General features: G+C 54.6%; 2 protein-coding genes across 2 annotated transcripts in view; both read left to right on the top strand.

Moving 5' to 3' along the window:
- The first annotated feature begins 2570 nt into the window (after positions 1-2570).
- LOC115112584 (uncharacterized) overlaps positions 2571-25268 on the top strand; it is a 57801-nt gene continuing 35103 nt past the window's right edge. The window contains exons 1-4 of the mRNA XM_065014820.1: positions 2571-2782; positions 2977-3300; positions 3559-3664; positions 3811-3856. Coding sequence (XP_064870892.1) covers positions 2704-2782; positions 2977-3300; positions 3559-3664; positions 3811-3856 — 555 coding nt within the window. The 5' untranslated portion in view covers positions 2571-2703. The remainder of the gene's footprint in view (positions 2783-2976; positions 3301-3558; positions 3665-3810; positions 3857-25268) is intronic.
- LOC135563602 (uncharacterized) overlaps positions 19301-25268 on the top strand; it is a gene marked incomplete at its 5' end in the record, with an annotated part of 38616 nt that continues 32648 nt past the window's right edge. The window contains 2 exons of the mRNA XM_065006451.1: positions 19301-19354; positions 20445-20526. Coding sequence (XP_064862523.1) covers positions 19301-19354; positions 20445-20526 — 136 coding nt within the window. The remainder of the gene's footprint in view (positions 19355-20444; positions 20527-25268) is intronic.

The raw sequence follows: 25268 nt of genomic DNA, 5'->3' as shown, positions 1-25268 counted from the left end.
CATCCTGTATGAGTTTGACTACCCCAGCCACTCTTATGCATGATTGTCTCACACCTCTGTATGTTAAACTAACATAAAATTGTCAACAGTTATTTGGGACAGTACACACATAAACTAACAAAATAGCAAAACAAATAGTTCCCCATGGATCGCCTGAGTATATAGGCAGACTCTTGAGTTGATAATTTCTTCCCAAATGTAATGTCACGGCTGGCTGAAGGACTGGACCAAGGTGCAGCATGGTAAGTGTACATTTTCTCTTTATTAAAAAATGACGCTGACAAAACAAAGAACAAAAACCAAACCGTGAAGCTTTGGGCTATGTGTCCTGAACAAAGACAAAGTTAACTTCCCACAAAACAGGTGGGGGAAAAGGGTACCTAAGTATGGTTCTCAATCAGAGACAATGATAGACAGCTGTCCCTGATTGAGAACCACACCTGGCAAAACACATAGAAATAGAAAATCATAGAACATAGACTGCCCACCCAAATCACACCCTGACCAAACCAAAATAGAGACATAAAACGCTCTCTACGGTCAGGGCGTGACAGTACCCCCCCCCAAAGGTGCGGAATCCGGACGCAAAACCTGAACCTATAGGGGAGGGTCTGGGTGGGCATTTTTCCGCGATGAGGGACGTAGACCCCGCTCCACCTCTGGCTTGGCCCACTTAGGTGGCGCCTCTAGAGCGGGGACCCTCATAGCGGGCCCTGGACAGGAGGGAGACTCTGGCAGATCCGGACAGGAGGGAGACTCTGGCAGCTCCGGACAGGAGGGAGACTCTGGCAGCTCCAGAAAGGAGGGAGACTCTGGCAGCTCCGGACAGGAGGGAGACTCTGGCAGCTCCAGACAGTAGGGAGACTCTGGCAGCTCCGGACAGGAGGGAGACTCTGGCAGCTCCGGACAGGAGGGAGACTCTGGCAGCTCCGGACAGGAGGGAGACTCTGGCAGCTCCGGACAGGAGGGAGACTCTGGCAGCTCCGGACAGGAGGGAGACTCTGGCAGCTCCGGACAGGAGGGAGACTCTGGCAGCTCCGGACAGGAGGGAGACTCTGGCAGCTCCGGACAGGAGGGAGACTCAGGACTCCCTGGGCTGGGGAGACACAGAGGAGACCTGGCTCTGGGAGCAGGCACAGGACTCACCGGGCTGGGGAGACATCCAGGAGGCCTCTTCCTTGGCCGAGGCACCGGATACACTGGGCCGTGGAGGCGCACTGGTGGTCTCGAGCGCAGAGCTGACACCACCCGTTCTGGCTGGATACCAGCTTCCACCCGGCAAATGCGGGACGCTGGCACCGAACACACCGGCCTGTGAATGCTCCGCCTCGACACTGTGAGCATCACCCCATAGCACGGGGCCTGACCAGTCCCATGCTCTCCACAGTAAGCATGGGGAGTTGGCTCAGGTCTGCTTCCTGACTCTGCCACACTCCCCGTGGAACCCGCCAATTGTTATTCAAAAATGACGCCGACAAAACAAAGAACAATAACCAAACCGTGAAGCTTTGGGCTATGTGCCCTGAACAAAGACATAGTTAACTTCCCACAAAACAGGTGGGGGAAAAGGGTACCAAAGTATGGTTCTCTATCAGAGACAACGATAGACAGCTGTCTCTGATTGAGAACCACACCCGGCCAAACACTTTTAGAAATAGAAAATCATAGAACATAGAACATAGACTGCCCACCCAAATCACACCCTGATCAAACCAAAATAGAGGCATAAAACGCTCTCTACGGTCAGGGAGTGACATGTAAAGATAAAAAACAGAATCTAAATGGTCAAAAGCATTGAAAAACACCAAGTGATTTAATGTGATTGAGTCAATGTGAAACTGATCTTAATGTCATGTACTACATTCTACACTGAGGTAGTTCAGAATGTCGTATGTTCTGGGGTGTCAGACCTCTTACAGTTGCTGCACTTTATGTGGTTTATTTTATGAAATGACTGTGAGAGGTTAGATAGAAGGGCTTCAGATAATAAAACATTGAATATCATCTATTTCTATGGCTCAGACAGAGTGGCCAAGACAGGGCTCAAATCCCCGTTGCCAGGGAGATGTGTGGTATGGAGTGGGCAGCGCTACCACTAGGCCAGACTCCTGCACTGAGGATTTACCCCAGTGTTTTACCCAAAAGGCTCTGACTTTTCTGTTTCCATCTACCTGGGCCGGTACCCGTGTCTCACTGGGCCATGGCTTCGGCGGACACAATAACACTAGAGTTAACATGAACATAAAACACTGGTGACACCCTGGTGTGTGGGTAAGTTCAGGTGGCAGGTGGGGGACAGGGGAAGCAGATAGCTGCTTAGTGGCTATTCAGCAGCCTGATGGTCTAGGGGAAGAAGCTATTGGCCAGTCTGACAGTTTTGGGGGACGGGATCATCGATGGGGGATGGGGCTTTTGGATATGAAATCCACCTTGAAATCTAACTCTGAGCACACAGCAAATCACTCAGTAATAAAATGCTGAGTACCCGTGTGATGTCTCTGAGTTCAATGGCTGTGATGTTTCAGAGAAACTCACTTCTGTGCTTCTCTCTCACACACCACTTCCTCTGTTCTCCATCCTCCTCAGACTACTGAAATGTTCATGTCCCGCTCTCTCTGAGTTCCTGGTTAGCTAGCTGTGACACTGATCTCAGACTCTGATGTTCCATTCCACTCTGTCCATTTCTCTCTCTGTCAGTCAGCTATGTCTAATATCGTCATGGAAACTCTCCTGTCCTGGGACCTGGTGTCTGTGGTCATCATGCTGTTCCTTGTCTCTACAGGTAAGCTACAGTTGATGACCATAGTACAGTATGTTTGAGTGTGTGTGTATGTGTGTGTGTACCTGCCTGCCTGCCTACCTGTCTGTCTGTTTGATTTGCATTCTTATGACTTCTTAAAAGGATTTTAAAAATCTCACACTGTCCTTTAAAGTAAAGTACTTAAAATATTGTCTTTATTGTTTTCTGTCCCATAGAGTCAGCAGGTGACTCAACAAAATATCAGAAAAATGAATCAGCTTCTTTGGGAGAAATTGTTACTTTGGTTTGCAATAACTCAGAGACGAATGCATCATACATCTGGAAGAAGGACACAGTTCTTATTTTCTCTCATAGTGACACACTGAATAAATCTGAAAGAACATTCACCTCTGACAGGATGAGTGTTGATCCACCTACAAAGCTGACTATCTTTAATGTAGAGTTAAATGACACCGGGAGCTACAGCTGTCAAATAACAGATGATCAAAGTGGTGTACGGACAATGGAGTGGAATTTGACCATCACTAATAACCTCACAGGTAATGGAAGTAATGTTCTGTTTATACTGTAACATGTGGAGAAGAAACTGTATTCTGTAATGCCAGAATTTTGACTTTAACAAAAATATAAATTATTGTGATAATTATTGCAAACCATCAATACTGAATGTTATAATGCTATTATTTGGTTATTATCTCCCAATTGTTTACTATATTGTTATAAAGCAAAGGAATATAACACTTGTTTTAGACTTGTCAACTCTCCTGAAAATCCCAGTTGTTTCTGTCTTAACACAGATCATGCTGAATATAACCTACGGAGGTTATTGCTCTTCACAATTCCATCTGCTATTGGAGGAGTGGTTCTCTGCATTAACATCTGTTGTATGGTCTGGCTGTGTAGGTGAGTAGCTCAAAGTAGTGTACCTAAGAGCTCAGTTCAATCACATCTGCATTGCCTAAAGCACCGTGGTCTCATGTTGTATCTATTGTTGAGTAGGAGTAAAATGTTCAATAAAATACCTAATTCAAGTTACTTTGTTTCTACAGGAAACGAAAACAGGAACAGACAAGTCATTGTGAGAAGCGCAAAGAGGTCAGTAGCTTATTTCAGATGGGTTGGGTTAAATGAGGAAGACACATTTCGGTTGAATGCATTCAGTTGTGCAACTAACTGACCCCTTTCCATTCAAAACTTGATCATTACTAAACGAAGTGGCTGTGTGACTTGAGTTTGTCCCACCAGCCGGATGCCTTTTCCTGTTTCTAAAACTCCCAATGTTCTGCTCATGTGTTTCTTTTACGCACTAAACACTTTGAGGCCTCCTGCTTATGTTTATGTTGTCTTGAAAATGTGCACAATGTAAGGTTTTAGAAAACGGGAAATGTCTTCCTGAGGGAGGAGCGAACATGCCTTTTCTGAAAGATCAGGCTACGAATACAGTTTTAATTAATATTTTTGATATTGCCAAATTTGTGGCTGTGGTAACTAGTGGAAACCAAACGTAGGATCCGAATCACATTCTGCCCACGTGTGATTTTACACGTAATTTCAAGCTTCTCACTTTACTCTATCAAATCAGATATATTTATAAAGCCCTTTTTACATCAGATGTCACAAAGTGCTTAGACAGAAACCCAGCATAAATCCAAAACAGCAAGCAATGCAGATGTAGAAGCACGGTGTCTAGGAAAAACTCCCCATAAATGCAGGAACCTAGGAAGTAACCTAGAAAGGAACCAGGCTCCGAGGGGTGTCCAGTCCTCTTGTGGCTGTGCCGAGTGGAGATTATAAGTGTACAAGCCATTAAGGCCAGATAGTTCTTCAAGATGTTCAAACGTTCATAGATGACCAGCATGGTCAAATAATAATTGTAGTAGTAGTAGAGCATGCAACAGGTCAGCACCTCAGGAGTAAATGTCAGTTGGCCAAACATTCAGAGGTCGAGCATTCAGAGGTCGAGCATTCAGAGGTCGAGCATTCAGAGGTCGAGCATTCAAAGGTCGAGAGAGAGAGAGAGGTCGAGAGAGAGAGAGGTCGAGAGAGAGAGAGGTCGAGAGAGAGAGGTCGAGAGAGGTCGAGAGAGAGAGGTCGAGAGAGAGGTCGAGAGAGAGAGGTCGAGAGAGAGAGGTCGAGAGAGAGATCCAGAGAGAGGTCTAGAGAGAGATCGAGAGAGAGGTCTAGAGAGAGGTCGAGAGAGAGAGGTCGAGAGAGAGAGAGAGAGAGAGAGGTCGAGAGAGGTCGAGAGAGGTCGAGAGAGGTCGAGAGAGGTCGAGAGAGAGAGGTCGAGAGAGAGAGGTCGAGAGAGGTCGAGAGAGGTCGAGAGAGGTCGAGAGAGAGGTCGAGAGAGAGAGGTCGAGAGAGGTCGAGAGGAGAGGTCGAGAGAGAGAGGTCGAGAGAGAGAGGTCGAGAGAGGTCGAGAGAGGTCGAGAGAGAGAGGTCGAGAGAGAGAGGTCGAGAGAGGTCAAGAGAGGTCGAGAGAGGTCGAGAGAGGGTCGAGAGAGAGAGGTCGAGAGAGAGAGGTCGAGAGAGGTCGAGAGGTCGAGAGAGGTCAAGAGAGGTCGAGAGAGGTCGAGAGAGAGAGGTCGAGAGAGAGAGGTCGAGAGAGAGGTCGAGAGAGGTCGAGAGAGGTCGAGAGAGAGAGGTCGAGAGAGAGAGAGAGAGTCGAGAGAGGTCGAGAGAGAGAGAGAGAGGTCGAGAGAGAGAGGTCGAGAGAGGAGGTCGAGAGAGAGAGGTCGAGAGAGAGAGGTCGAGAGAGAGAGGCAGAGAGGTCGAGAGGGTCGAGAGAGAGAGGTCGAGAGAGGTCGAGAGAGAGGTCGAGAGAGAGAGGTCGAGAGAGAGAGGTCGAGAGAGAGAGTCGAGAGAGGTCGAGAGAGGTCGAGAGAGAGGTCGAGAGAGAGAGGTCGAGAGAGAGAGGTCGAGAGAGGTCGAGAGAGAGAGGTCGAGAGAGAGAGAGTCGAGAGAGGTCGAGAGGTCGAGAGAGAGTCGAGAGAGAGAGAGAGAGAGGTCGAGAGAGGTCGAGAGAGAGAGGTCGAGAGAGAGAGGTCGAGAGGTCGAGAGAGAGAGGTCGAGAGAGGTCGAGAGAGGTCGAGAGAGGTCGAGAGAGGAGGTCGAGAGAGAGAGGTCGAGAGAGGTCGAGAGAGGTCGAGAGAGAGAGGTCGAGAGAGAGAGGTCGAGAGAGAGGTCGAGAGAGAGGTCGAGAGAGGTCGAGAGAGAGAGGTCGAGAGAGAGAGAGAGAGAGGTCGAGAGAGAGAGAGGTCGAGAGAGAGGTCGAGAGAGAGAGAGAGAGAGGTCGAGAGAGAGTCGAGAGAGAGAGGTCGAGAGAGAGAGGAGAGAGAGAGAGGTCGAGAGAGAGGTCGAGAGAGAGGTCGAGAGAGGTCGAGAGAGGAGGTCGAGAGAGAGGTCGAGAGAGAGAGGTCGAGAGAGAGAGAGTCGAGAGAGAGAGAGGAGGTCGAGAGAGAGAGGTCGAGAGAGAGGTCGAGAGAGAGAGAGAGAGGTCGAGAGGTCGAGAGAGAGAGGTCGAGAGAGGTCGAGAGAGAGAGGTCGAGAGAGAGAGAGAGAGTCGAGAGAGAGAGAGGTCGAGAGAGAGTCGAGAGTCGAGAGAGAGAGAGGTCGAGAGAGGTCGAGAGAGGTCGAGAGAGAGAGGTCGAGAGAGAGAGGTCGAGAGAGAGAGGTCGAGAGAGAGAGGTCGAGAGAGGTCGAGAGAGAGGTCGAGAGAGGTCGAGGAGGTCGAGAGAGAGGTCGAGAGAGAGAGGTCGAGAGAGGTCGAGAGAGAGAGGTCGAGAGAGAGAGGTCGAGAGAGAGGTCGAGAGAGGTCGAGAGAGAGGTCGAGAGAGAGAGGTCGAGAGAGAGAGGTCGAGAGAGTCGAGAGGTCGAGAGAGAGGTCGAGAGAGGTCGAGAGAGAGAGGTCGAGAGAGTCGAGAGAGAGAGGTCGAGAGAGGTCGAGAGAGAGGTCGAGAGAGGTCGAGAGAGGTCGAGAGAGGTCGAGAGAGAGAGGTCGAGAGAGAGAGGTCAAGAGAGAGAGGTCGAGAGAGGTCGAGAGTGAGAGGTCGAGAGAGGTCGAGAGAGAGAGAGGTCGAGAGAGGTCGAGAGAGAGAGGTTGAGAGAGAGAGGTCGAGAGAGAGAGAGAGGTCGAGAGGTCGAGAGAGAGGTCGAGAGAGAGGTCGAGAGAGAGAGGGTCGAGAGAGGTCGAGAGAGAGAGAGAGAGAGGTCGAGAGAGAGGTCGAGAGAGAGGGTCGAGAGAGAGGTCGAGAGAGGTCGAGAGAGGTCGAGAGAGAGAGGTCGAGAGAGAGGTCGAGAGGTCGAGAGGTCGAGAGAGGTCGAGAGAGGAGGTCGAGAGAGAGAGGTCGAGAGAGAGGGTCGAGAGAGAGGTCGAGAGAAGGTCGAGAGAGAGGTCGAGAGAGGTCGAGAGAGGTCGAGAGAGGTCGAGAGAGGTCGAGAGAGGTCGAGAGAGAGAGGTCGAGAGAGGTCGAGAGGTCGAGAGAGAGGTCGAGAGGTCGAGAGAGAGAGGTCGAGAGAGAGGTCGAGAGAGAGGTCGAAGAGAGAGGTCGAGAGAGAGAGAGTCGAGAGAAGGTCGAGAGAGGTCGAAGAGAGGTCGAGAGAGAGGTCGAGAGAGGTCGAGAGAGAGAGTCGAGAGAGAGGTCGAGAGAAGGTCGAGAGAGGTCGAGAGAGAGAGGTCGAGAGAGAGAGGTCGAGAGAGGGTCGAGAGAGGTCGAGAGAGAGAGGTCGAGAGAGAGAGGTCGAGAGAGAGGTCGAGAGAGAGAGGTCGAGAGAGGTCGAGAGAGAGGTCGAGAGAGGTCGAGAGAGAGAGAGAGTCGAGAGAGAGAGGTCGAGAGAGAGAGAGAGGTCGAGAGAGAGAGGTCGAGAGAGGTCGAGAGAGAGAGGTCGAGAGAGAGAGGTCGAGAGAGAGAGAGAGAGAGGTCGAGAGAGAGTCGAGAGAGAGAGGTCGAGAGAGAGAGAGTCGAGAGAGAGGTCGAGAGAGAGAGGTCGAGAGAGAGGTCGAGGTCAAGAGAGGTCGAGAGAGGTCGAGAGTGAGAGGTCGAGAGAGGTCGAAGAGAGAGAGGTCGAGAGAGAAGGTCGAGAGAGAAGGTTGAGAGAGAGGTCGAGAGAGGTCGAGAGAGAGGTCGAGAGAGGTCGAGAGAGAGAGGTCGAGAGAGAGAGGTCGAGAGAGAGAGGTCGAGAGAGAGAGGTCGAGAGAGGTCGAGAGAGAGGTCGAGAGAGGTCGAGAGAGAGAGGTCAGAGAGAGAGTCGAGAGAGAGAGAGGTCGAGAGAGGTCGAGAGAGAGTCGAGAGAGGTCGAGAGAGAGAGTCGAGAGAGAGAGAGAGAGAGGTCGAAGAGAGAGAGGTCGAGAGAGAGAGAGAGGTCGAGAGAGAGGTCGAGAGAGGTCAGAGAGAGAGAGAGAGAGAGAGAGGTCGAGAGAGAGGCGAGAGGTCGAGAGAGGTCGAGAGAGGGTCGAGAGAGAGAGGTCGAGAGAGGGTCGAGAGAGAGGTCGAGAGGTCGAGAGAGGTCGAGAGAGGTCTGAGAGAGAGAGAGGTCGAGAGAGTCGAGAGAGAGAGAGAGAGAGAGAGGTCGAGAGAGGTCGAGAGAGGTCGAGAGAGAGGGTCGAGAGAGGTCGAGAGAGAGAGGTCGAGAGAGAGATCGAGAGAGAGGTCGAGAGAGGTCGAAGAGAGGTCGAGAGAGGTCGAGAGGTCGAGAGAGAGAGGTCGAGAGAGAGGTCAGAGAGAGGTCGAGAGAGGTCGAGAGAGAGGTCGAGAGAGGTCGAGGTCGAGAGAGGTCGAGAGAGAGAGAGAGAGGTCGAAGAGAGGTCGAAGAGAGAGAGGTCGAGAGAGAGAGGTCGAGAGAGGTCGAGAGAGGTCAAGAGAGAGGTCGAGAGAGAGGTCGAGAGAGAGAGGTCGAGAGAGAGGTCGAGAGAGGTCGAGAGAGGTCGAGAGAGAGGTCGAGAGAGAGAGAGAGGTCGAGAGAGAGAGAGAGAGGTCGAGAGAGGTCGAGAGAGGTCGAGAGAGGTCGAAGAGGGAGGTCGAAGAGGTCGAGAGAGGTCGAGAAGAGGTCGAGAGAGAGAGGTCGAGAGAGAGAGGTCGAGAGAGGTCGAGAGAGGTCGAGAGAGAGGTCGAGAGAGAGAGGTCGAGAGAGGTCGAGAGAAGGTCGAGAGAGGTCGAGAGAAGGTCGAGAGAGAGAGGTCGAAGAGGAGAGGTCGAGAGAAGGTCGAGAGAGAGAGGTCGAAGAGAGAGGTCGAAGAGGTCGAGAGAAGAGGTCGAAGAGGTCGAGAGAGGTCGAAGAGAGAGGTCAGAGAGAGGTCGAGGAAGAGGTCGAGAGAGAGAGGTCGAAGAGAGGTCGAAGAGAGAGGTCGAGAGAGGTCGAGAGAGAGGTCGAGAGAAGGTCGAGAGAGTCGAGAGAGGTCGAGAAGGTCGAGAGAGAGAGGTCGAGAGAGAGAGAGAGAGAGAGAGGTCGAGAGAGAGGTCTTCGAGAGAGAGAGGTCCAGAGAGAGGTCGAGAGAGAGAAGTCGAGAGAGGTCGAGAGAGAGAGGTCGAGAGAGAGAGGGTCGAGAGAGGTCGAAGAGAGGTCGAGAGAGGTCGAGGTCGAGAGAGGTCGAGAGAGAAGGTCGAGAGAGAGAGAGGTCGAGAGAGAGAGGTCGAGGAGAGAGAGAGGTCGAGAGAGAGAGGTCGAAGAGATCCAGAGAGAGAGGTCGAGAGAGGTCGAGAGAGGTCGAGAGAAGGTCGAGAGAGAGAGGTCGAGAGAGAGAAAGAAGGTCGAGTCGAGAGGTCGAGAGAGAAAGGTCGAGAGAGGTCGAGAGAGAGAGGTCGAGAGAAGAGGTCGAGAGAAGAATCCGAGAGGTCGAGAGAGAGTCGAGAGAGAGAGGTCGAAGAGAGAGAAGGTCGAGAGAGGTCGAGAGATAGGTCGAGAGAGGTCGAGAGAGAGGTCGAGAGAGGTCGAGAGAGAGTCGAGAGAGGTCGAAGAAGAGGGTCGAGAGAGAAGGTCGAGAGAGAGAGGTCGAGAGAGAGGTCGAGAGAGGTCGAGGTCGAAGAGGTCGAGAGAGAGGTCGAAGAGAGGTCGAGAGGTCGAGAGAGAGTCGAGAGAGAGGTCGAGAGGTCGAGAGAGAGAGGTCGAAGAGGTCGAGAGAGAGAGGTCGAGAGAGGTCGAGAGAGAGGTCGAGAGAGAGAGAAGGTAGAGAGAGAGAGAGGTCGAGAGGTCGAGAGGTCGAGAGAGAGAGGTCGAGAGAGGTCGAAGAGAGGTCGAGAGAGAGAGGTCGAGAGAGAGGTCGAAGAGAGGTCGAGAAGAGAGGTCGAGAGAGGTCGAGAGAGGTCGAGAGAGGTCGAGAGAGAGAGAAGAGGTCGAGAGAGAGGTCGAGAGGGTCGAGAGAGAGGTCGAAGAGAGAGGTCGAGAGAGGTCGAGTCGAAGAGAGGTCGAGAGAGTCGAGAGAGGTCGAGAGGTCGAGAGAGAGGTCAGAGAGGTCGAAGAGAGGTCGAGAGAGAGGTCGAGAGAGAGGTCGAGAGAGAGAGAGGTCGAGAGGTCGAGAAGGTCGAAGGTCGAGAGGTCGAGAGGTCGAGGTCGAGAGAGGTCGAGAGAGAGTCGAGAGAGGGTCGAGAGAGAGGTCGAAGAGGTCGAGAGAGAGGTCGAGAGAGGTCGAGAGGTCGAGAGAGAGGTCGAGAGAGAGAGAGAGAGAGGTCGAGAGAAGAGTCGAAGAGGTCGAGAGAGAGAGGTCGAGAGAGAGAGAGGTCGAGGTCGAGAGTCGAGAGAGAGAGTCGAGAGAGGTCGAGAGGTCGAGAGAGAGGTCGAGAGAGGTCGAAGAGGTCGAGAGAGAGAGGTCGAGAGAGGTCGAGAGGTCGAGAGAGGTCGAGAGAGGTCGAGAGAGAGGTCGAGAGAGGTCGAGAGGTCGAGAGAGAGAGTCGAGAGAGAGGTCGAGAGAGAGAGGTCGAGAGAGGTCGAGAGGTCGAAGGTCGAGAGAAGGTCGAGAGGTCGAGAGAGGTCGAGAGAGAGGTCGAGAGAGAGAGAGGTCGAGAGAGGTCGAGAGGTCGAGAGAGAGAGGTCGAGAGAGGTCGAGAGAGAGGTCGAGAGAGAGGTCGAAGAGAGTCGAGAGAGAGAGAGAGAAGAGGTCGAGAGAGAGAGGTCGAGAGAGGTCGAGAGAGGTCGAGAGAGAGAGTCGAGAGAGAGGTCGAAGAGGTCGAGAGAGGTCGAGAGAGAGAGTTCGAGAGAGAGATTATTATCGATCAGAGAAGGTCGAGAGATTGAGAGAGTCGAGAGATAGAGAGAGAGGTCGAGAAAGAGAGAGGTCGAAGAGAGAGAGAGAAAGAGAGAGGTCGAGAAGAGAGGTCGAAGAGGTCAGAGAGGTCGAGAGAGAGGTCGAGAAGAGAGAGGTCGAGAAGAGGTCGAGAGAGGTCGAGAGTCGAGAGGTCGAGAGAGAGAGAAGGTCGAGAGAGAGAGAGGTCGAGAGGTCGAGAGAGAGGTTGAGAGAAGAGGTCGAGAGGTCGAGGTCGAGAGGTCGAGAGAGAGGTCGAGAAGAGAGGTCGAGAGGTCGAGAGAGAGGTCGAGAGAAGAGGTCGAGGTCGAGAGAGGTCGAGAGAGAGGTCGAGAGAGGTCGAGAGATCGAGAGAAATCGAGAGAGAGAGGTCGAGAGGTCGAGAGAGAGAGAGGTCGAGAGAGAGAGGTCGAGAGAGGTCGAGAGAGGTCGAGAGAGGTCGAGAGAGAGGTCGAGAGAGAGGTCGAGAGAGGTCGAGAGAGGTCGAGAGAGGTCGAGAGAGAGAGAGGTCGAGAGAGGTCGAGAGAGAGTCGAGGTCGAGAGAAGAGGTCGAGGAGAGAGGTCGAGAGAGAGAGGTCGAGAGAGGTCGAGAAGAGAGGTCGAGAGAGAGAGAGAGGTCGAGAGGTCGAGAGAGAGGTCGAGAGAGAGGTCGAGAGAGGTCGAGAGAGAGGGTCGAGAGAGAGAGAGAGAGGTCGAGAGAGGTCGAGAGAGAGGTCGAGAGAGGTCGAGAGAGAGGTCGAGAGAGAGAGGTCGAGAGAGGTCGAGAGGTCGAGGAAGAGAGAGGTCGAGAGAGAGAGGTCGAGAGAGAGAGGTCGAGAGAGAGAGGTCGAGAGAGGTCGAGAGAGAGAGAGGTCGAGAGAGAGGTCGAGAGAGGTCGAGAGAGAGGTCGAGAGAGGTCGAGAGAGAGGTCGAGAGAGAGGTCGAGAGAGAGAGGTCGAGAGGTCGAGAGAGAGAGGTCGAGAGAGGTCGAGAGGTCGAGAAGAGAAGGTCGAGAGAGGTCAAGAGAGGTCGAGAGAGAGAGGTCGAGAGAGGTCGAGAGAGGTCGAGAGAGGTCGAGAGAGAGAGGTCGAGAGAGAGAGGTCGAGAGAGGTCGAGAGAGAGAGAGGTCGAGAGAGAGAGGTCGAGAGAGAGAGGTCGAGAGAGAGAGAGAGGTCGAGAGAGGTCGAGAGAGGTCGAGAGAGTCGAGAGAGAGGTCGAGGTCGAGAGGTCGAGAGAGAGAGAGAGACGAGGTCGAGAGAGAGGTCGAGAGAGAGGTCGAGAGATGTAGAGAGAGTCGAGGTCGAGAGAGGTCGAGAGGTCGAGAGACAGAGGTCGAGACAGAGGTCTAGAGAGAGGTCGAGAGAGGTCGAGAGAGGTCGAGAGAGTGAGGTCGAGAGAGAGAGGTCGAGAGAGGTCGAGAGAGAGAGGTCGAGAGAGGTCGAGAGAGGTCGAGAGAGGTCGAGAGAGGCCGGTCGAGAGAGGTCGAGAGGGTCGAAGAGGTCGAGAGAGAGAGGTCGAGAGAGGTCGAAGAGAGAGGTCGAGAGAGGTCGAGAGAGAGGTCGAGAGGTCGAGAGGTCGAGAGAGAGGTCGAGAGAGAGGTCGAGAGAGGTCGAGAGAGAGGTCGAGAGAGGTCGAGAGAGATAGGTCGAGAGAGAGAGAGGTCGAGAGAGAGAGGTCGAGAGAGAGTCGAGAGAGAGGTCGAGAGAGAGGTCGAGAGAGGTCGAGAGAGAGTCGAGAGAGAGAGGTCGAGAGAGAGAGGTCGAGAGGAGTCGAGAGAGAGTCGAGAGAGAGGTCGAGAGAGGGTCGAGAGAGAGAGGTCGAGAGAGAGGTCGAGAGAGAGGTAGAGGAGAAGAGGTCGAGAGAGGTCGAGAGAGGTCGAGAGAGGTCGAGAGAGAGAGAGGTCGAGAGAGAGAGGTCGAGAGAGAGAGGAGAGAGAGGTCGAGAGAGAGAGGTCGAGAGAGGTCGAGAGGTCGAGAGAGGTCGAGAGAGAGAGAGGTCGAAGAGAGGTCGAGAGAGAGGTCGGTCGAGAGAGGTCGAGAGTCGAGAGAGGTCGAGAGAGAGAGGTCGAGAGAGAGAGTCGAGAGAGAGTCGAAGGTCGAGAGAGAGGTCGAGAGAGAGGTCGAGAGAGGTCGAGAGAAGGTCGAGAGAAGAGGTCGAGAGAGTCGAGGTCGAGAGAGAGGTCGAGAGAGGAAGAGGTCGAGAGAGAGAGGTCGAGAGAGAGGTCGAGAGAGAGGTCGAGAGAGAGGTCGAGAGAAGAGGTCGAGAGAGGTCGAGGTCGAGAGAGTCGAGAGAGGTCGAGAGAGGTCGAGAGAGAGAGGTCGAGAGAGAGGTCGAAGAGTCGAGAGAGGTCGAGAGGTCGAGAGAGTCGAGAGAGGTCGAGAGAGAGGTCGAGAGAGGTCGAGAGAGGTCGAGAGGGTCGAGAGAGAGAGGTCGAGAGAGAGAGGTCGAGAGGTCGAAGAGGAGGTCGAGAGAGGTCGAGAGAGGTCGAAGAGAGGTCGAGAGAAGAGGTCGAGAGAGGTCGAGAGAGGTCGAGAGAGGTCGAGAGAAGGTCGAGAGAGAGGTCGAAGAGAGAGGTCGAGAAAGAGGTAGAGAGAGGTCGAGAGAGGTCGAGAGAGGTCAAGAGGTCGAGAGAGGGTCGAGAGAGAGGTCGAGAGAGGGTCGAGAGGAGAAGGAGAGAGGTCGAGAGAGAGAGGTCGAGAGAGAGAGGTCGAGAGAGGTCGAGAGGTCGAGAGAGAGTCGAGAGAGAGGTCAAGAGAGAGGTCGAGGGAGGTCGAGAGAGAGGTCGAGAGAGTCGAGAGAGAGGTCGAGAGAAGAGGTCGAGAGAGAGAGGTCGAGAGAGGTCGAGAGAGGTCGAAGAGAGAGAGGTCGAGAGAGGTCGAGAGAGGTCGAGAGAGGTCGAGAGAGAGAGGTCGAGAGAGTCGAGATCGAGAAGAGTCGAGAGAGAGGTCGAGAGAGAGAGGTCGAGAGAGAGGTCGAGAGAGAGGTCGAGAGAGGGTCGAAGAGAGAGTCGAGAGGTCGAGAGAGAGAAGGTCGAGAGAGAGGTCGAGAGAGGTCGAGGTCGAGAGAGAGAGTCGAGAGAGAGGTCGAGAGAGGTCGAGAGAGAGGGTCGAGAGAGGAGGTCGAGAGGTCGAGAGGTCGAGAGAGAGGTCGAGAGAGAGGAGAGAGAGAGAGGTCGAGAGAGAGAAGGTCGAGAGAGGTCGAGAGAAGAGGTCGAGAGAGAGAGGTCGAGAGAGAGAGAGGTCGAGAGAGGTCGAGAGAGAGAGGTCGAGAGAGAGTCGAGAGGTCAGAGAGGTCGAGAGGTCGAGAGAGGTCGAGAGAGAGAGGTCGAGAGAGAGGTCGAGAGAGAGAGGTCGAGAGAGAGAGGTCGAGAGAGAGAGGTCGAAGAGAGGTCGAGAGAGAGGTCGAGAGAGAGAGGTCGAAGAGAGTCGAGAGGTCGAGAGAGAGGTCGAGAGAGTCGAAGAGGTCGAGAGAAGAGGTCGAGAGAGAGGTCGAGAGAGGCCAAGGTCGAGAGAGGTCGAGAGAGAGAGTCGAGAGAGAGAGGTCGAGAGAGGTCGAAGAGGTCGAGAGAGGTCGAGAGAGAGCGAGGTCCCGGAGAGGTCGAGAGAGGTCGGAGAGAGAGGCGAAGAGAAGAGAGGTCGAGAGAGAGGTCGAGAGAGTCGAAGAGAGGTCGAGAGAGGTCGAAGAGAGGTCGAAGAAGAGGTCGAGAGAGGTCGAGAAGGTCAGGAGAGGTCGAGAGAGGTCGAGAGAGGTCGAGAGAGAGGTCGAAAGAGGTCGAGAGAGGTCGAAGAGGTCGAGAGGTCGAAGAGAGAGGTCGAGAGAGAGGTCAAGAGAGGTCGAGGTCAGAGAGGTCGAGAGAGAAGGTCGAGAGAGAGGTCGAAAGAGAGAGGTCGAGAGAAGGTCGAGAGAGAGAGGTCGAGAGGTCGAGAGAGGTCGAGAGAGAGGTCGAGAGAGGTCGAGAGAGGTCGAGAGGGTCGAGAGAGAGGTCGAGAGAGAGAGGTCGAGAGGTCGAGAGAGAGAGGTCGAGAGAGAGTCGAGAGAGGTCGAGAGAGAGGTCGAGAGAGGTCGAGAGAGGTCGAGAGAGGTCGAGAGAGGTCGAGAGAGGGTCGAGAGAGAGAGGTCAAGAGAGGTCGAGAGAGGTCGAGAGAGAGAGGTCGAGAGAGGTCGAGGAGAGAGTCGAGAGAGAGAGGTCGGAGGTCGAGAGAGGTCGAGAGAGAGGTTCGAGAGAGAGGTCGAGAGAGAGAGTCGAGAGAGAGGTCGAGAGAGAGGTCGAGAGAGGTCGAGAGAGAGGTCGAGAGAGAGGGTCGGAGAGAGAGGTCGAAAGAGAGAGGTCGAGAGAGAGGTCGAGAGAGAGAGGTCGAGAGAGAGAGGTCGAGAGAGAGAGGTCGAGAGAGAGAGGTCGAGAGAGAGGAGAGAGAGAGGTCGAAGAGAGAGGTCGAGAGAGGTCGAGAGGTCGAGAGGTCGAAGGTCGAGAGAGGTCGAGAAGAGAGGTCGAGAGAGAGGTCGAGAGAGGTCGAGAGAGAGAGGTCGAAGAGAGAGAGAGAGGTCGAGAGGTCGAGAGAGTCGAGAGAGGTCGAGAGAGAGAGGTCGAGAGAGAAGTCGAGAGAGAGTCGAGAGAGTGGTCGAGAAGGTCGAGAGAGAGAGAGAGGTCGAGGTCGAGAGGTCGAGAGAGGTCGAGAGGTCGAGAGGTCGAGAGGTCGAGAGGTCGAGAGGTCGAAGAGGTCGAGAGAGGTCGAGAGAGGTCGAGAGAGAGAGAGAGGTCGAGAGAGAGGTCGAGAGAGAGAGGTCGAGAGGTCGAGAGAGGTCGAAGAGAGAGGTCGAGAGAGGTCGAAGAGAGTCGAGAGAAGAGTCGAGAGAGAGCCAGAGAGAGAGAGGTCGAGAGAGGTCGAGAGAGGTCGAGAGAGAGGTCGAGAGAGAGAGGTCGAGAGAGGTCGAGAGAGAGAGGTCGAGAGAGAGGTCGAGAGAGGTCGAGAGAGGTCGAGAGAGGTCGAGAGAGAGAGGTCGAGGTCCTAGAGGTCGAGAGAGAGGTCGAGAGAGAGAGGTCGAGAAGAGAGGTCGAGAGAGGTCGAGAGAGAGGTCGAGAGAGGTCGAGAGAGAGAGTCGAGAGAGAGAGGTCGAGAGAGAGGTCGAGGAAGAGTCGAGAGAGGTCGAGAGAGAGGTCGAGAGAGGTCAGAGAGAGAGGTCGAGAGAGGTCGAGAGAGTCGAGAGGTCGAGAGGTCGAGAGAGGTCGAGAGAGAGGTCGAGAGAGAGAGGTCGAGAGAGGTCGAGAGAGAGAGGTCGAGAGAGGTCGAGAGAGGTCGAGAGAGAGGTCGAGAGAGAGGTCGAGAGAGAGAGGTCGAGAGAGAGGTCGAGAGAGAGGTCGAGAGGTCGAGGTCGAGAGAGAGAGTCTAGAGAGGTCGAGAGTCGAGAGGTCGAGAGAGGTCGAGAGAGGTCGAGAGGTCGAGAGAGAGAAGGTCGAGAGAGAGAGGTCGAGAGAGGTCGAGAGAGAGGTCGAGAGAGAAGGTCGAAGTCGAGAGAAGAGGTCGAAGAGAGAGAGGTCGAGAGAGAGGTCGAGAGGTCGAGAAGGTCGAGAGAGAGGTCGAAGAGAGAGAGAGTCGAAGAGAGAGGTCGAGAGAGGTCGAAGAGGTCGAGAGAGGTCGAGAGAGGTCGAAGAGGTCGAGAGAGGAGGCGAAGAGAGAGTCGAGAGAGGTCGAAGAGGTCGAGAGAGTCGAGAGAGAGAGTCGAGAGAGAGAGAGAGAGGTCGAGAGAGAGAGAGGTCGAGAGGTCGAGAGGTCGTCGAGAGAAGAGGTCGAGAGAGAGGTCGAGAGAGGTCGAGAAGAGGTCGAGAGAGGTCGAGAGAGGTCGAGAGAGGTCGAGAGAGAGGTCGAGAGAGAGAGGTCGAGAGGTCGAGAGAGGAGAGAGAGGTCGAGAGAGAGAGGTCGAGAGAGGTCGAGAGAGAGAGAGAGAGAGAGTCGAAGAGAGGTCGAGAGAGAGAGAGAGAGGTCGAGAGAGAGGTCGAGAGAGAGAGAGAGGTCGAAGAGAGGTCGAGAGAGAGTCGAGAGAGAGAGAGAGAGAGAAGAGAGGTCGAGAGAGGTCCCGAGAGAAGAGAGAGGTCGAAGTGGTCGAGAGAGAGAGTCGAAGAGGTCGAGAAGAGGTCGAAGAAGGTCGAAGAGAGGTCGAGAGAGGTCGAGAGTGAGAGAGGTCGAGAGAGGTCGAGAGAGAGAGAGAGAGGTCGAGAGAGTCGAAGAGAGAAAGGTCGAGAGAGAGATCGAGAGAGAGGTCGAGAGAGAGAGGTCAAGAGAGAGAGGTCGAGAGAGGTCGAGAGAGAGGTCGAGAGAGAGGTCGAGAGAGAGAGGTCGAGAGAGGTCGAGAGAGAGAGGTTGAGAGAGAGAGGTCGAGAGAGAGAGAGAGGTCGAGAGGTCGAGAGAGAGAGGTCGAGAGAGAGGTCGAGAGAGAGAGGTCGAGAGAGAGATCGAGAGAGAGGTCGAGAGAGGTCGAGAGGTCGAGAGAGAGGTCGAGAGAGTCGAGAGAGATCGAAGAGAGGTCGAGAGAGGTCGAGAGAGAGAGTCGAGAGAGAGGTCGAGAGAGGTCGAGAAGAGGTCGAGAGAGGTCGAGAGAGGTCGAGAGAGGGTCGAGAGAGAGGTCGAGAGGTCGAGAGAAGGAGGTCGAGAGAGATGGTCGAGAGAGGTCGAGAGAGAGAGGTCGAGAGAGAGGTCGAGAGAGAGAGGTCGAAGAGGTCGAGAGAGAGAGGTCGAGAGGAGAGGTGAGAGAGAGAGGTCGAGAGAGGTCGAGAGAGGTCGAGAGAGGTCGAAGAGGTCGAGAGAGAGAGGTCGGGAGAGAGAGTCGAGAGAGAGGTCGAGAGAGAGGTCGAGAGAGAGAGTCGAGAGAGGTCGAGAGAGAGGTCGAGAGAGAGAGGTCGAGAGAGAGAGGTCGAGGAGAGGTCGAGAGAGAGGTCGAGAGAGAGAGGTCGAGAGGTCGAGAGAGAGGTCGAGAGAGAGAGAGGTCGAGAGAGAGAGGTCGAGAGAGAGGTCGAGAGAGAGAGAGAGAGAGAAGAGAGAGAGAGAAGGTCGAAGAGAGAGGTCGAGAGAGGTCGAGAGGTCGAAGGTCGAAGAGAGGTCGAAGAGTCGAGAGAGAGAGGAGTTCGAGAGAGAGAGTCGAGTGAGAGGTCGAAAGAAGGTCGAGAGAGAAGGTCGAAAGAGGTCGAGAGAGTTGAGAGAGAGAGAGAGGTCGAGAGAGGTCGAGAGAGGTCGAGAGAGGTCGAGAGAAGGTCGAGGAGGTCGAGAGAGGTCGAAGGAGAGTCGAAAGAGGTCGAAGAGTCGAAGAAGGTCGAGAGAGTCGGAGAGAGAGAGGTCGAGAGAGAGGTCGAGAGTCGAAGGTCGAGAGAGAGGTCGAAGAGAGAGGTCGAGAGAGAGTGAGATCGAGAGAGGTCGAGAGAGGTCGAGAGAGGTCGAGAAGAGTCCCGATCGAGAGAGGTCGAGAGAGAGGTCGAAGAGGTCGAGAGAGAGAGGCAGAGAGAGAGAGAGAGGTAGAGAGGTCAGAAGAGAGAGGGTCGAAGAGAGGTCGAAGAGAGGTCGAGAGAGAGTCGAGAGAGAGGTCGAGAGAGGTCGAGAAAAGAGTCGAGAGGTCGAGAGGTCGAGAGAGAGGTCGAGAGAGGTCGAGAGAGAGAGGTCGAAGAGAAGGTCGAGAGAGAGAAGGTCAAGAGAGGTCGAAGAGGTCGAGAGAAGAGGTCGAAGAGAGGTCGAGAGAGATCAAGAGAGAGGTCGAAGGTCGAGAGGTCGAGAGAGAGAGTCGAGAGAGGTCGAGAGAGAGGTCGAGAGAGAGAGAGAAGAGAGGTTCGAGAGAGGTCGAGAGAGGTCGAGAGGTCGAGAGAGGTCGAGAGAGAGAGAGTCGAAGAGAGTCGAGGAGGTCAAGAGGTCGAGAGAGGTCGAGAGAGGTCGAGAGAGAGAGGTCGAGAGAGAGAGGTCTAGAGAGGTCAAGAGGTCGAGAGGTCGAGAGTCGAAGAAGAGGTCGAGAGAGAGGTCGAGAGAGAGAGGTCGAGAGAGGTCAAGAGAGGTCGAGAGAGGTCGAAGAGTCGAGAGAGAGAGGTCGAAAGAGAGGTCGAGAGAGGTCGAGAGAGAAGGTCGAGAGAGAGAGAGAGAGAGGTCGAGAGAGGTCGAGAGAGAGGTCGAGAGAGAGAGAGAGAGAGAGGTCGAGAGGTCGAGAGAAGAGGTCGAGGGTCGAGAAGGTCGAGAGAGGTCGAGAGAGAGGGTCGAGAGAGGTCGAGAGAAGGTCGAGAGAGATCGAGAGAGAGGTCGAGAGAGAGAGAGGTCGAGAGAGTCGAGAGAGAGGTCGAGAGAGAGAGGTCGAGAGAGAGGTCGAGAGAGGTCGAGAGAGGTCGAGAAGAGAGAGTCGAGAGAGAGGTCGAGGTCGAGAGAGGGTCGAAGAGGTCGAGAGAGAGGTCGAGAGAGAGGTCGAGAGAGAGGTCGAGAGAGAGAGGTCGAAGAGGTCGAGAGAGAGAGGTCGAGAGAGAGAGGTCGAGAGAGAGAGGTCGAGAGAGAGAGGTCGAGAGAGAGGTCGAGAAGTCGAGAGAGGTCGAGAGAGGTCGAGAGAAGGTCGAGAGAGAGGTCGAGAGGTCGAGAGAGAGAGAGGTCGAGAGAGAGAGGGTCGAGAGAGAGAGGTCGAGAGAGAGAGTCGAGAGAGAGAGGTCGAGAGAGGTCGAGAGAGAGGTCGAGAGAGAGAGAGGTCGAGAGAGAGAGAGTCGAGAGAGAGGTCGAGAGAGAGGTCGAGAGAGAGAGAGAGAGAGGTCGAGAGAGAGAGGTCGAGAGAGGTCGAGAGAGTCGAGAGAAGAGAGAGAGAAAAGAGAGAGAAGAGAGTCTCGAAGAAGAGGTCGAAGGTCGAGAGAGAGGTCGAGAGAGAGAGGTCAAGGTCGAGAGAAGAGTGAGGTCGAGAGAAGAGGTCGAGAAGAGAGGTCGAGAGGTCGAAGAAGAGGTCGAGAGAGGTCGAGAGTCGAGAGAGAGAGGTCGAGAGAGATCGAGAGAAGAGAGGTCGAAGAGGTCGAGAGAGTCGAGAGGTCGAGAGAAGAGGTCGAGAGAGAGGTCGAGAGAGAGGTCGAGAGAGGTCGAGAGAGGTCGAGAGAGAGGTCGAGAGAGAGGTCGAGAGAGGTCGAGAGAGAGGTCGAGAAGAGAGATCGAGAGAGAGGTCGAGAGGAGAGTCGAGAGAGGTCGAGAGAGAGAGTCGAGAGAAGATCGAAGATCGAGAGGTCGAAGAGAGTCGAGAGAGGTCGAGAGAGTCGAGAGAGGTCGAGAAGATCGAGAGGTCGAGAGGGTCGAGAGAGGTCGAGAGAGAGTCGAGAGGTCGAGGTCGAAGAGGTCGAGAGAGAGTCGAGAGAGGTCGAGAGAGAGAGGTCGAGAGGTCGAGAGAGGTCGAGAGAAGGTCGAGAGGTCGAGAGAGGTCGAGAGAGAGGTCGAGGTCGAGGAGGTCGAGAGAGAGAGGTCGAGAGAGAGGTCGAGAGAGAGAGAGGTCGAGAGAGTCGAGAGAGAGAGGTCGAGAGTCGAGAGAGGTCGAGAGAGAGTCGAAGAGGTCGAGAGAAAGGTCGAAGGTCGAGAGAGAGTCGAGGAAGAGGTCGAGAGAGAGAGAGGTCGAGGAGAGAGGTCGAGAGAGAGGTCGAAGAGAGAGGTCGAGAAGTCGAAGAGGTCAAGAGAGGTCGAGAGAGGTCGAGAGTCGAGAGGTCGAGAGAGAGAGGTCGAAAGGTCGAGAAAGGTCGAGAGAGGTCGAGAGAGAGGTCGAGAGAGGGTCGAAGAGGTCGAGAGAGGTCGAAGAGGTCGAAGAAGGTCGAGAGAGGTCGAGAGTCGAAGAGGTCGAGAGAGAGAGGTCGAAGAGAGGTCGAGAGAGGTCGAGAGAGAGAGCTAGAGAGAGAGAGAGGTCGAGAGGTCGAGAGGTCGAGAGAGAGGTCGAGAGAGAGGTCGAGAGAGAGAGGTCGAGAGAGAGAGGTCGAGAGAGGTCGAGAGAGGTCGAGAGACAGAGGTCGAGACAGAGGTCTAGAGAGAGGTCGAGAGAGGTCGAGAGAGGTCGAGAGAGTGAGGTCGAGAGAGAGAGGTCGAGAGAGGTCGAGAGAGAGAGGTCGAGAGAGAGAGGTCGAGAGGTCGAGAGAGAGGTCGAGAGGAGGTCGAGAGAGGTCGAAGAGAGATCAAGAGAGGTCGAAGGTCGAGAGAGGTCGAGGGAGGTCGAGAGGAGGTCGAGAGGTCGAGAGAGGTCGAGAGAAGTCGAAGAGAGAGGTCGAGAGAGAGGTCAAGAGAGTCGAGAGAGGTCGAGAGAAGAAGTCGAAGAAGAGGTCGAAAGAGGGTCGAGAGAGAAGATCGAGAGGTCGAGAGAGGTCGAGAGAGAGAGGTCGAAGAAGGTCGAAGATCGAGGAGGTCGAGAGATCGAGAGAGAGAGGTCGAAAGAAGATCGAGAGAGAGAGGTCGAGAGAGAGAGGTCGAAGAGAAGAGGTCGAGGGAAGGTCGAAGAGAGTCGAGAGAGGTCGAGAGAGGTCGAGAGAAGAAGAGAGGTCGAGAAGAGCGAAAAGTTGAGAGGTCGAGAGAGGTCGAGAGAGGTCGAGAGAGGTCGAGAGAGAGATCGAGAGAGAGAGTCGAGAGGTCAAGAGAGAGAGAGGTCGAGAGAGGTCGAGAGAGAGGTCGAGAGAGAGAGGTCGAGAGAGAGGTCGAGAGAGAGAGGTCGAGAAGAGGTCGAGGAGTCGAGAGAGAGAGGTCGAGAGAGAGGTCGAGAGAGAGGTCGAGAGGTCAGAGAGAGAGGTCGAGAGAGGTCGAGAGAGAGGTCGAGAGGTCGAGAGAGAGGTCGAGAGAGGTCGAGAGAGAGAGGCGAGAGAGAGAGAGAGGTCGAGAGAGAGAGAGGTCGAGAGAGAGAGGTCGAGAGAGGGTCGAGAGAGGTCGAGAGAGAGAGGTCGAGAGAGAGAGGTCGAGAGAGAGAGGTCGAGAGAGAGAGGTCGAGAGAGGTCGAGAGAGGTCGAGAGAGAGAGGTCGAGAGAGAGAGGTCGAGAGAGAGTCGAGAGAGAGAGGTCGAGAGAGAGAGGTCGAGAGAGAGGTCGAGAGGTCGAGAGAGAGAGGTCGAGAGAGAGGTCGAGAGAGAGAGGTCGAGAGATCGAAGAGGTCGAAGGTCGAGAGAGAGAGGTCGAGAGAGAGAGGTCGAGAGGTCGAGAGAGGAGGTCGAGAGAGGTCGAGAGGGAGAGGTCGAGAGAGTCGAGAGGTCGAGAGGTCGAGAGGTCGAGAGGTCGAGAGAGAGAGGTCGAGAGAGAGGTCGAGAGAGAGAGGTCGAGAGAGAGAGAAGAAGAGATTGAGAGAGAGAGAGAGAGAGAGTCGAGAGAGAGAGAGGTCGAGAGTCGAGAGAGAGGTCGAGAGAGAGGTCGAGAGAGTCGAGAGAGAGAGTCGAGAGAGGTCGAGAGAGAGAGAAGAGAGAGAGGTCGAGAGAAGGTCAGAGAGAGAGAAGTCGAGAGAGGTCGAGAGAGAGAGAGAGAGAGAAAGAGAGAGAGAGGTCGAGAGTCGAGAGGTCGAGAGAGGTCGAGAGAGAGAGGTCGAGAGGGTCAAGAGAGAGGTCGAGAGAGGTCGAGAGGTCGAAGGTCGAGAGAGGTCGAGAGAGAGAGAGGTCGAGAGAGGTCGAGAGAGAGGTTGAGAGAGAGAGGTCGAGAGAGATCGAGAGGTCGAGAGAGAGGTCGAGAGAGAGAGGTCGAGAGAGAGATCGAGAGAGAGGTCGAGAGAGAGAGGTCGAGAGAGAGAGGTCGAGAGAGGTCGAGAGAGAGGTCGAGAGAGGTCGAGAGATAGAGAGAGAGGTCGAGAGAGAGAGGTCGAGAGGTCGAGAGAGAGAGGTCGAGAGAGAGGTAGAGAGAGAGAGGTCGAGGTCGAGAGAGGTCGAGAGAGGTCGAGAGAGAGGTCGAGAGAGAGAGGTCGAGAGAGGTCGAGAGAGAGAGGTCGAGAGAGGTCGAGAGAGATAGGTCGAGAGAGGTCGAGAGAGAGAGGTCGAGAGAGGTCGAGAGAGAGAGGTCGAGAGAGGTCGAGAGAGAGAGGTCGAGAGAGAGAGGTAGAGAGAGAGAGAGGTCGAGAGAGAGAGGTCGAGAGAGGTCGAGAGAGGTCGAGAGAGGAGGTCGAGAGAGAGGTCGAGAGAGAGAGGTCGAGAGAGAGAGGTCGAGAGAGAGAGGTCGAGAGAGAGAGGTCGAGAGAGGTAGAGAGGTCGAGAGAGGTCGAGAGAGAGAGTCGAAGAGAGAGGATCGAGAGAAGAGATCGAAAGAAGGTCGAAGAAGAGTCGAAGAAAGATCGAAAGAGAAGATCGAGAGAAGATCGAAGGTCGAAGAAGATCGAGAGAAGATCAAGAAGGTCGAAGAAGAAGTCGAGAAGAAGAAGGTCGAGAAGAGATCGAGAGAGGTCGAGAGAAAGTCGAGAGATCGAAGAAGTCGAAGAGAGAGGTCGAAGAGACAGAAGGTCGAGAGAAGAAGGTCGAAGAAGGTCGAAGAAGTCGAAGATCGAAGAAGTCGAAGAAGAAGATCGAAGAGAGAAGGTCGAAGAGAGAGAAGAAAGATCGAAGAGTCGAAGAGAGATCGAAGAGAGAAGGTCGAGAAAGATCGAAAGATCAAGGTCAGAAAGAAAGGTCGAAGAGAAGTCGAAGAAGAAGGTCGAAGAAGTCGAGAAGATCGAAGAGTCGAAGAGTCGAAGAAGGTCGAAAAGATCGAAGAAGATCGAAGAAGAAGAGAAGATCGAGAGAGAGAGGTCGAAAGAAGAGGTCAAGAAGGTCGAGAGAGAAAGGAAGATCAGAGATAGAAGAAGATCGAGAGAGAGAGGTCGAGAGAGAGAGGTCGAGAGAGAGAGAGGTCGAGAGGGAGAGGTCGAGAGAGAGAGGTCGAGAGGTCGAGAGAGGTCGAGAGGTCGAGAGAGAGGTCGAGAGAGAGGTCGAAGAGAGGTCGAGAGAGAGGGTCGAGTGAGAGAGGCGAGAGAGAGAGGTCGAGAGAGAGAGAGAGAGGTCGAGAGAGAGAGAGGTCGAGAGAGAGAGGTCCAGAGAGAGAGGTCGAGAGAGAGATCGAGAGAGAGAGGTCGAGAGAGAGAGGTCGAGAGAGAGGTAGAGAGGAGAGAGAGAGGTCGAGAGAGAGGTCGAGAGAGAGAGGAGAGAGAGAGAGAGGTAGAGAGAGAGAGAGGTCGAGAGAGAGAAGAGGTCGAGAGAGAGAGAGAGGCGAGAGGTCGAGAGAAGAGAGGAGAGAAGAGAGGTAGAAGAGAGAGTCGAGAGGTCGAGAGAGGTCGAGGTCCGAGAGAGAGAGGTCGAGAGAGGTCGAGAGAGAGAGGTCGAGAGAGGTCGAGAGGAGAGGGTCGGAGAGGTCGAGAGAGAGGTCGAGAGAGGTCGAGAGAGAGAGGTCGGGAGGAAGAGATCGAGAGAAGAGGTCGAGAGGTCGAGAGAGAGGTCGAGAGAGAGTCGTGAGAGAGAGGTTTGTCGAGAGATAGAGAGAGGTCGAGAGAGAGAGGTCGAGAGAGGTCGAAGAGAGGTCGAGAGAGAGAGATAGAGAGAGAGGTCGAGAGAGAGAGGTCGAAGAGGTCGAGAGAGAGGTCGAGAGAGAGAGGTAGAGAGAGAGAGTCGAGAGGAGAGGTCGAGAGATCGAGAGAGGTCGAGAGAGAGGTCGAGAGAGAGAGGTCGAGAGAGGTCGAGAGAGAGAGGTCGAGAGAGGTCGAGAGAGGTCGAGAGAGAGAGGTCGAGAGAGGTCGAGAGAGAGAGGTAGAGAGAGAGAGAGGTCGAGAGGTCGAGAGAGAGACAGAGGTCGAGGTCGAAGGTCGAAGAAGAGTCGAGAGAGAGTCGAGAGGTCGAGAGAGGTCGAGAGAGGTCGAAGAGAGAGGTCAAGAGAGAGGTCGAGAGAGAGAGTCGAGAGAGAGGTCGAAGAGAGTAGAGAGAGGTCAAGAGAGAGGTCGAGAGAGAGAGGTCGAGAGAGAGAGTCGAGAGAGAGAGGTAGAGAGAGAGAGAGGTCGAGAGAGAGTGGTCGAGAGAGAGAGGTCGAGAGAGGTCGAGAGAGGTCGAGAGAGAGGTCGAGAGAGAGGTCGAGAGAGAGAGGTCGAGAGAGAGGTCGAGAGAGAGGTCAAGAGAGAGGTCAAGAGAGAGGTCGAGAGAGAGAGGTCGAGAGAGAGAGGTCGAGAGAGAGAGGTAGAGAGAGAGAGAGGTCGAGAAAGGTCGAGAGAGGTCGAGAGAGGTCGAGAGGTCGAGAGAGGTCGAGAGAGGTCGAGAGAGAGGTCGAGAGAGAGAGGTCGAGAGAGAGGTCGAGAGAGGTCAAGAGAGAGGTCGAGAGAGAGAGGTCGAGAGGGGTCAACAATACATTAACTT

The sequence above is a fragment of the Oncorhynchus nerka genome, linkage group LG3, assembly GCF_034236695.1.
Source record: "Oncorhynchus nerka isolate Pitt River linkage group LG3, Oner_Uvic_2.0, whole genome shotgun sequence".
Lineage (NCBI taxonomy): Eukaryota > Metazoa > Chordata > Actinopteri > Salmoniformes > Salmonidae > Oncorhynchus > Oncorhynchus nerka.
This window is presented reverse-complemented; position numbering and strand designations above follow the sequence as displayed.